At 36.7% G+C, this 9,929-nt stretch overlaps 3 protein-coding genes across 5 annotated transcripts; 2 read left to right on the forward strand and 1 right to left on the reverse strand.

Annotated features, from left to right (window-relative positions):
- Positions 1–204: 204 nt before the first annotated feature.
- Positions 205–2,675, forward strand: LOC141899710 (golgin subfamily A member 7B-like). Of its 3 annotated transcripts, none has more exons than XM_074786152.1 (5): positions 205–232; positions 769–891; positions 1,176–1,328; positions 1,409–1,510; positions 2,047–2,675. In XM_074786152.1, the coding sequence occupies exons 2-5, from the start codon at positions 778–780 to the stop codon at positions 2,080–2,082; spliced, it is 405 nt and encodes a 134-aa protein (XP_074642253.1). In that variant the 5' UTR covers positions 205–232; positions 769–777; the 3' UTR covers positions 2,083–2,675. The 3 variants fall into 3 exon arrangements, with proteins under 3 accessions (XP_074642253.1, XP_074642252.1, XP_074642254.1); XM_074786151.1 differs by lacking the exon at positions 205–232 and adding an exon at positions 236–303; XM_074786153.1 differs by lacking the exon at positions 205–232 and adding an exon at positions 571–652.
- A 458-nt stretch (positions 2,676–3,133) lies between these two features.
- On the forward strand, positions 3,134–4,717 carry LOC141900238 (PAT complex subunit Asterix-like). The gene is made up of 4 exons (XM_074787038.1): positions 3,134–3,271; positions 3,777–3,876; positions 3,979–4,076; positions 4,577–4,717. The coding sequence occupies exons 1-4, from the start codon at positions 3,219–3,221 to the stop codon at positions 4,641–4,643; spliced, it is 318 nt and encodes a 105-aa protein (XP_074643139.1). The 5' UTR covers positions 3,134–3,218; the 3' UTR covers positions 4,644–4,717.
- Positions 4,718–4,993: 276 nt separating this feature from the next.
- On the reverse strand, positions 4,994–8,917 carry LOC141898221 (membrane progestin receptor beta-like). The gene is made up of 2 exons (XM_074784046.1): positions 8,774–8,917; positions 4,994–8,251 (listed from the first exon to the last, which is right to left on the reverse strand). The coding sequence occupies exons 1-2, from the start codon at positions 8,915–8,917 to the stop codon at positions 7,370–7,372; spliced, it is 1,026 nt and encodes a 341-aa protein (XP_074640147.1). The 3' UTR covers positions 4,994–7,369.
- Between the last annotated feature and the right edge of the window lie 1,012 nt (positions 8,918–9,929).

A 9,929-nucleotide genomic window follows, 5' to 3' on the forward strand; every position in this document is an offset into this window, starting at 1 on the left:
CCATAAAACCTGGATCTAGCTATTCGCTTCCCTATGTCTGCTGCTCAGTGACATTTCCTCTTTGCAGTTATTTTCCTCCAGTTTTTCAACTCTCCCTTATCTAAAAGAATATATAAAAGAATCGTATATTAACTTTTATCATCTAATTTGTCTCAGGGGGCAAGTTACACTTCCAAATGATAGTCCACTCTGATATCCTCGTATTTATCACACCCGCAGTAACCCGGATGTTGTAAGTACTTATCAACATTTTCGCTGAGTTTTTTTGACAGATTTTATCCCTGCAAAATGTCAAATAATCGGGTAAAATGAACGACTTGTATATTCTCCGTATTCGTGAATTAAAAGTCTAAAAACAAAGCTCTTAATTGTAAAGTGACGTTCTGCCAAAGATCAGTTCTCTCTGATCCAGCCCAGGTCTCTTCTTTCTCTGAGACATTTCACATTTCTTCGAATTGATTGATTGGAATTGAATTGAATTGGGTATCTAAAATTATTTAGTATTTAGAGGTTCTTATACAGAAAATTGGGTTCATTGTTAACAAAACAGAACATGTAATTGTAATCATTGCAATTCAATTGAGCCCTTTCTCTTGCGATAGGATAGTATTTGTCTTGCGCGGGCCGGCGTAGCCTACTGAATGAAAATTGGGTAACACCTAAGCTTTGATTCAGCCTCTACTAGGCTTATTTTGGTTGAGTCATAACAGTAGAATTCACTACAATGCTTAAACTCATGCGTTATTAGATTTTCTGTTTGTTTTGTAGAATATCAGAATGGATGATTTGAGTCGTTTACACAACTGTACTAAAGTATTCATTCAGAGAGATTTCTCTGAGGGTACGCAAGTGAGGTTTCAAAACAAATTACCCCCTGAACTGGAAGGAAAGGTAACTGATAATTCTTACTCCAAATTAAGATACCTCTAGTTCGCTTATATCACCTTCGTAGGATGATTACTTTCTGTGAACAAAAACCCTTCGAGCAAAACTTGATAGATGAAGTGAATTGAAGTTCGATAACGATATGCTTTTAACCTAGAAATATATATTTCTATATTGACTTGAATGGTTTTTTGGATTGATCGGATTTGACTTCAGCGATCAAGTATAACGGGTTTTACCACTTACTGTTTCGCGACCTAAATTGAATACAGTGTTTCTATTAATTGCAGATTGAAAGAGCAGCTTTTGAATATACGATGAGTCAGTTAAATGCAATGTTTGAAGATGCTGAGAAATTAAGCAGTCGAACGTATTGTGAAAGTTGTTTGGCTTGTATGACGGCTTATTTGTCTTATCTTTGTATGGATACATATTATGAAAAGGTGGAAAAAAAGATTTATTTGAGAAAAATACAAAACTGTCGAAATTCACTGAACTAATGTCAGCGATTTTATTTTTGCAGTGTTTGAAGAAAATATCACGATTCACGCAAGAACAAAATAATACTGTATATGTGCCAAGAGGTTTGATGGTGATTGACCCAGTTGAACGGGGGTTGAGAGTTGTATCCTTTTCCTACTCATATTTTAGTTATCGATATTAATAACCATCGTCCGTTATAGCATCGTCCTTTTATTTGATACCAGTGCAACATTTTTGTGTAAAAAACTAATGTTAACTTGAATTGATGAAAATATCATACCATTTCCAGGGTCCGATCTAAGGAATGAAGGCCACTTGCCAGGGGGGGCAAGCATATCTGAAATTTTGCTTGCCCCCTCCAAAAGCTACTTGCCCCACACAGGCAGTCCGATTGGTGGCATTCACATCCGTTGTATAGAGTAGGAAAAAGCTTTGGGACATAAAATTGCACTAAACCCGGGGGACAAGTGATAATGATAACCTACTTGCCCTGATGAAAATATACTTGTCCCGGGCAATCGGACAAGTGCTTAGATCGGACTCTGATTTCTTACTGAGCTAAATTCATTATGCCATGTTGAAATATTGGATAAATATAACAGACTGTAATAACACCGGTAAATAGATAATGATAATCGAGATAATTTCTTCGAATTTGTCCTTAACAGATTGTTGTAGGTGGAGATTTGTATTTTAAATGAACCGAACCGGTGATATCAGCCCATCCTCGATCAAAACGGAAATCAATTAAACGACGGATTGTGTTACGTAAACAATGCGGTTTCTCATTCGATTATCGGTACATTTCTATAATCAACGGATTGATACGCGGCAGCGGCGCGGAGGAACAGCACTAATCTATTCCTAGATTCCACTCGTTTGAAGATTTAGAAAAGTCTGGATTTATTATAGTTTTCCATGTGTTGAGTCAATTTGTGAGACAATTTGTTATTTTGCGCAATCCGGAAAAGAATAAGTAATTTTTTTTATGACATTGTAAATGAGAAATGACTATTTGATTATAAATCATATCTACATATTGAATATTTGTTGCTTCGCTCTAGATAAATATTTGTATAGCTTATCATACTTACATGTACAAGTGCAATGATAGTTTGAGTGGCTGAAATGTGCTGTAGTCTGTTGCTGAAAATAGTAGCCAAGTTATGGTAAACTTGCCATTTTCAGCTACTGATCGCAGTCATGTGAAATATATTCACCGGAAATATATTTTAAAAACGTTGCTGATGATAATTAAGTTAATGTATTTTAACGTTATGTACTGTAAATAAAGATTCTATATATTCCTTCGATAAACTGCGTATATTCGTTTCAATCATGATTTTCCTTGTTTATCCGTAGGCTTAAGCAAATTTCAATTCTAGTTGGAGATCGATTCTGGAATACTCTTCTGACAAATTCGTTTCAACCACGTATCCCTATTAAATAATTAGTGGCAGAATGTGTAAATCCGGATAGTAGAGAGTTGATTATCTCGACCAGACTGTGTCTATTGAACCATACTAACCTGAGTCCATTCTAACCCGAACGAACCTGAGCCTGATTTTTCAGGGGGATAGTTAGAATGAATCTTATTCATTTCGGCAATCCCTGAATATCAGCACACTGCACCAGGTTTCCCAGAAAAAAGTTTAAATCTTAGATCGATATTATCTTTTTTTGTAAAACCGGACCCAGGTACCGGCATCCCGCCCGTCAGGTTTGATGATGTATCGGTTTCTGTTGATACTTAGCAAGGTGTTGGCCAACGCGGAAGTAAATCGATTTCCGCAAATATTCTTTCAAAAAACCTTTCAAAGAGTCGTAGTTTTCCCTAAACCTTAGCGAAAATGTCATCGCCGAATAATACTTCTGATGTAAAACGCCCAAACAAAGTTCATAGGTAAATATTTAACCCGGTTTTACTGTTTTTCTGTCCAAAACAAAATTCAACACAAATTCAAATTAAAAAGCGGTTTATTGTGTTATGCCGGTGTGGCATAATTGTGTTCGTAGTCGTGGAATCGAACCTCATACATTTAACAGGTGACTCAGGAACCATCATTACAGTATGGTTCCTAGGTCACCTGCACCCAGGAAATGCAAAAGCCGAAAAGGGCGTTTATATATAACCGCCAATCAGACGGATGGGCTTGCGTTATACCAGCATATTCAATCATGAAACTAGACTACAAACAGGTTACTGGCTAGCAGTAATACCTGGCCTGTAAGATTACTTACTTGTGTTTCTAGTCTTGAGTGCCAAGCTTCAGCAGCTCTGGCTCTTGCTCTGGTATCACGTCTCCCAAGGGTCAGAGTCTGCTTATGGAAATGTCAATTAGGCCTATCATTATTTAATAATGCTCATTTCTTATTTCGATAATGCTTTACTTTTGATATAATTATAGGTATAAACCGCCACCAGCTAATGGACCTTTAGAAGATCCTACACCCGATTACATGAATCTTCTAGGGATGGTTTTCAGTATGTGCGGGCTCATGTTGAAGGTACGGTTATAAATATACCCCTTTTTACAAGTTCCTCAAATTTTTAACTGCAAATTTCAATAAGTTGAGAAATTTTGATATTCTAATTTTACATACTTGCAGATGAAATGGTGCGCCTGGGCAGCAGTTTATTGTTCATTCATTAGTTTTGCTAGTTCTCGTTCGTCGGAGGACACTAAACAAATGCTCAGTAGTTTCATGTAAGTTCATATTTTTTTACGAACACGACTCTAAGCATCGTGTATACCGCACCCAAGATAACAGAGTCTGAGGTTTTAACCCTCCAAGTGCTGGAGATAATTTGAAAATTTAAAAGAATTCCACCTCGATGCATTGTATAATGGGCATGCCATTAACTCTTTCAGTGCATCTACACCGCAGTGAGGTGTATGAATCGGTTATGGATTTTGCTAGTACACCGCAGTACGGTGTATTGGTGTAATTAGTATTTATTTTTTATCTCCATTGAAAGATGGTAGCATCTGTCAGACATAGTGAAATATTAGTACCTAACGATACACTGCACCGCTTTGTAGACGCACTATAGTGGTATTCCCGTTATTCAACACACTAGGGTGGTTTTTTTTAAATTATCTCCAGCACTGTAGGGTATTGATTAGTCAGCACTGAAAGGGTGAAATTACATTTGTAACTCAGTATGTGTTAAAGATGTCACTTATGATGCATTCGTTTATTTCAGGTTATCGATATCGGCTGTTGTGATGTCATACCTTCAGAATCCACAGCCAATGACCCCACCGTGGTAGCACTCATTTCTGTACATTTTAATACTTATTCATTACTTCATTTCTGTGTCAATAAATTATTTGTCAGTTTCACACACTAAGCTTCTCTCACCTTATTTATTTATGACCGGAGTACATATTTCCTCCCACCAACCTCTCCCCAATTGAAAAATAGCTTTTACATGTACATGTACCAGTAATCATTTTGGTGGAGATCCATGATTGATGTAGAACTTACTTTTCCATTAATCAACCTCATTAGCGTCAGACCGATGAAATATAATCCTCATTTCTCAAAAGCCAACCAACCTGAAACTGATTGAAACCAGAACACTGAGCAATCTTAATTTTCAGTTTCATTTATTTCCGATTATATATAATGCTAAAGATAAAGCAAAACATGTAAATTATCATCATTGTTAAATTATCGTTAATTATTGAAAAAGGAATATTCAACAAGTGAAACGTACTTTACATACGTGAAAAAATATCAACAAAACAATATCACCGAGTACTGAACGCAGTACAGTGGGTTAAAAATTGAATTGAGTAGAAAATTAAAAAGAAATACAGGCCATTTATAAAGAAAATGAGTGACTAATTTTAATACATTCTTTCAAAATGCTTTGTAAATTATGACCAGATCCGTTCCAAGATCTGTAATTGCCATCGTTCCTTCGCTGCAACCACAGATTCAGTTACGGGAAATTTCATGCATACATTCCAATACGTACATACTGACTACATGTATTTTGATTTTGTTCAAAAAGATATTTCGAAACAACAATATAGGCCCTCAAACTCAGTCGTCACAACGACAGATTGCACATCCTTAAAAAAAGTAGAAATGCACTGTATAGTAAAGAAGCTAGAAAGCGATGTAACATACATTGAGAAAAACTACTGAAAATATCGACTGAATGACCTACAATGTTGATCGCGGTGGAAATCTGTCACATCTGTACAATTGTTATTCCTATATAAATTATGTTTTAAATATGTTTGCATTGAATCTATTTTTTTCATTAGAATTATTGATCCTATGAGATTCACAAACACACCAGCAAATAGTCAGCCAGTTACGAATTATCGAATGTTTTGTGGGGATATGTAATTCAGAAATATTTGTTAGAATTAAATTAGCTTATTCTAATTCGTAATTACATGAATACATAAATCAGAGAAGTTCGCCTGATGATGGCTAATAGTATTTAGCCAAAAAATATCTTTTTTATCTCAGAACTGTTCATGTTTGGCTGAATTTAAGGTGGGATTTCTCTCGTTATTCATCTTACACGGATATTGTGTATTTTCTCGTTTCGTGAAAATAAGCAATATCTACGCAACCAAAATCCAGTTCCACAGTTACAAATTTAATTTAATTCGACTCCTATCAATTAGTTGATTTCCAATTACAGTAGAACTTCGTTACAACAAACTTCATGGGACCAGAAAATATGTTTGTTATAACCGATAGTTCGTTTTTATCCAGTATGAAAACAAATTTTTCAAATGAATTTTGTTGAGGCTTTATCGTTCATTTGACTCTACAAAAGTCAAGTCAAATCTTTACCCATAACTGTGGAAGAGAAGCTCCAAGGACAAGACTCAAACAACTCAAACAACTCAGGCAACTAGTTATCATTTTCGGGCAGAAAAAGATTTAGAGCCTAGCAAGTATCTGAATAGAGATCATTGACAGTGTTACGTAAGTTTAAAAATGCCATTATAACAACAGACAACAGAAAAAAAATATATTAACATATCATTTGATTCTCGAAGAAACGAAAATATGTACCTTATCAAAAAACAATGTAAATGGGCCTCGAGTCTTACCCAGCAGAGGAATGACCACGATACCTGAGAACAAGTGACGATTAGTATGAATGAGCTCAGTAGTGTCAGTTACGATCATTTTTTTTCTTTAGCAATCATGATACGATAGTTAAGAGATACTCTTTTCATTCAAATACAGAAGCAGTTTGAAAGCGAGATAGTTTTTTATACATCTAGGTGCTGCTTTATCAAGCATTTAGGGAAAAGCAAAAATTGATTAGCCAATTGAAATTTTGAGTATTATTCAGAGTGAATTTGATTTATTGAATACATTTTCTAAGTCTTGGAAACGTGGAAGTAATGTAAGGAAAGGCATGTTGTTATTGCAGCAAATCCATTATTATCTATGGTAGCATAATTACTAATCGTATAACTCAATCACCGGAACAGTAGAGACCATAATCAAAAAGTGGGCAGATTTGAGGAAAGTTCAACAGCTGAATAGAATTCACGTTATTCTCAAATCATACATTAAATGCAAATTTTAGAGTTCTATAATATCTGGGGCTGGTTCCATAGTCAAAACTTAATACCAAAAGTGGTCTTAAATCTTAAGACTGGTCTTAAGTTAGATTGGCTATAGACCTAAGTTGGTCTTAGAACGGTCTTAAGTCTAAGCTCTGACCATGGAACCGGTCCCTGGTGCCAGATTCTCGGTAAAGTTAAACTATTGGTTTCGTGGCTGTTGGTTTTTTCATGATTTCACATGTACAAGAAGTCAAATTCTAACTTAAACTTTGCAATTAACAGATCCCTGATATTAAATACATAAATGTAAAAAGAATGGCAAGTAATTGCAAAGCGAATGCAAACAGCGTGCGAACAGAGTACAGAACATCTATACCTGTAATACTCCTATACAAATACACTGAACTACTCATTTATAGCTAAATGTTCGAAACGGTGCTCATTTATTCATCTTTCTTCATCTCCTTTTCTTGTACCCGATAAACGCGGGCAATTTTTTCATGCACTTGTTCCCGATGGCTCAGAATACACAAGATTTCGCACGCGATCAGAAACAGCAACGGACCGAAAGCGCTGAAGAACGTCGGTTCCGGACGCGCGCGGATGACGCCGCCGTTCGAACGAAAATCAATGCGGACCGCTTCCAATTTATAAAACGAAGACATCGAAATGAAAAAATGAAATAATTGATGGCTGTGGCCGATAAAATCACACCAGCCTATAGGTAAAATCTTCTGCGGGATGTCGCCGGCGTAAAATGCACCGCTGACGAAGAAACAAACGATTTGTCGAATGTGAGAGGGCAAACTTTCGTTACATTTCGTCTCGTAACGAATACAATGGAATAACATGTGTACAACAGGCAAAATAAGCCAAATATACATAGCAAAAACAGGTAGAATATGATGTAGTTTACGAGCGTACGGATACGGGCGTTTATACTTGATTTTAGCGCGGATACTCAAGTAGCACGTTAGAAATCCTAAACCTATTCCGATCGGGATAAAGATCGTTTGAAATAAACGATACAGCGATTCGTCGGCGCTGTACGTGAAATGAAGTTGCGCGCAGCAAAACCCGTACATGCCGATACCGGCGTAGTCGACCATGAAGCAGAAATAATGAACCGTTTCCGACTTCGACTGCAAACAATGAGCTCCGCTGCTGCATAGAAACAATAGTAAGGTGGCGAAAATACCGGCTAGAAAGTCCCAACTGTAGCGATCGTTGATGAAGTCGATTTCGTCGCTCATATTGATCAATTTGACTAGAACCAAAATCGCGGCGATGACGTGAGTCCAAACATTCATACATTCATTGTGTACCTAGAAATAAATACGTTCAAGTCTGATAAATAAATATACCACTGTAGCAATACGGTTAAAAATATTCATAATGGTTTTATTCACTCTGTGGAAAAATATGGTGAAAGATTAGGATTAAGGTCAGGTTAGATTCCGATGAATCTACGTGACAGAAGTTATTGATTATAATGGAAGCGTCCTAGGGACATATTTTGTTTAAAAAAGTTTCAGAGGTTATTCCGACTTAGGCAAATCGGTAGAAAACCTCAAAAATCACTTCCAACTGAGAAAACTAATAATTCCAAGTCAGTAACTCAGAATAAACCTCATAGAATATCACAATCAGAGACGTAAATACAACCACTGCCTGAAATATATTCATTGTTCCCACACAAGATATTTACACAAAACTCAAGAGGTTTTCGAGGACTTTTACACAGGTTGATTCGAGTAGATATTCTAATAAACCTTCGAAAACAGTCAGAACAGAAAGTCGTTTTTTTTTTTCTCAAAATAAAAATCCGCTCAAAATTCATGGCTTACCTGAAAGATACTGAATATATAACACAACCACGGATGATGAGGTTCACGGAATCCTGTATGAATATTCGGTTCCTGAAATAATACTGGAACTTCATGACGCAATCTTGTCGGCACTTGCGGAATGGATGTCCTTTTCTTGTTCATTCGATCGCCATTTCCAGCTGTGGATTAAAATCAACTGATTAATTTGTTATTATCAGTGGCAGAACGAAATGTTATTATCCTTGTTCAGGGAACAATGACAATAGTCACAAGCTTAACAGAATGGGGAAGGGGGTGCTAAAATGAAATACTGAATTATTTTTTAATCCCCTCAACCTACTGTGCAAAAAATTAACAATTTTACCAGTGGCAAAATTTTGTGGTATTTATTCCGGTGGCCTTATTTTTGTATACCCGAGATATCACTACTGCTGCAAAAAATGACATTGTTACAGGTAGCATTTTTCCAATGTACAAAATTTGGTGGCATTTATTCAAGCGGCATTATTACCCAAGATATCACATGTCAAAAGCTTTGACTTTCTTAAAAACTTCAGGAAAGGCCCCAGACCCCCTGCCAAACTGGCGGCTTAGTGCATGCATGGCCTACAATCTCAGAACCCTGTTGCCAAAGGAACCTAGATCCACCCCAGTAGCGAGAGCCCTCACTGACCCACATCGAGGCCCATCTGCAATAATCCTAATTACAAACCTTTCTTTTCCACATTGATATTACTATTATTGGAGTCCAATATTCCATTACTTAGAACAGCTGTATTTTTAGGTAGAATTGGAATCTCCATCCTGGAAATAAAAAATACACAATATTTTGCTGTTAGTAATGTGTGGAATGACGAACTGCTCCGCTACAAATAGCAAGAAAGGCTTAGCTATGATAGCCTGATAGAACATTTCAGGTGCCTGGTTCGAACCTACTGGCTACTAGTAGTTAGTTAGCCTACCTATCATTGGTGGTGAGCTTTTAAAATCGGCTGGGCTTATACCATATGATGCCGCTGTTGCCAAACCAGTGTGTTGTGAAAATGTCCCACAGTGAAACTAAACCAGACAGGTTTAGTTTCGGACGACGTGTCTGGGCAGCGAGTCCGGCAATCACCTTGACTAATTGGGGGCTTTTAGTTACTGACTTCGATTACGTAGAAAAACTAGCCTA

The sequence above is a fragment of the Tubulanus polymorphus genome, chromosome 2 (genome assembly GCF_964204645.1).
Source record: "Tubulanus polymorphus chromosome 2, tnTubPoly1.2, whole genome shotgun sequence".
In the NCBI taxonomy this organism is placed as follows: Eukaryota; Metazoa; Nemertea; class Palaeonemertea; order Tubulaniformes; family Tubulanidae; genus Tubulanus; species Tubulanus polymorphus.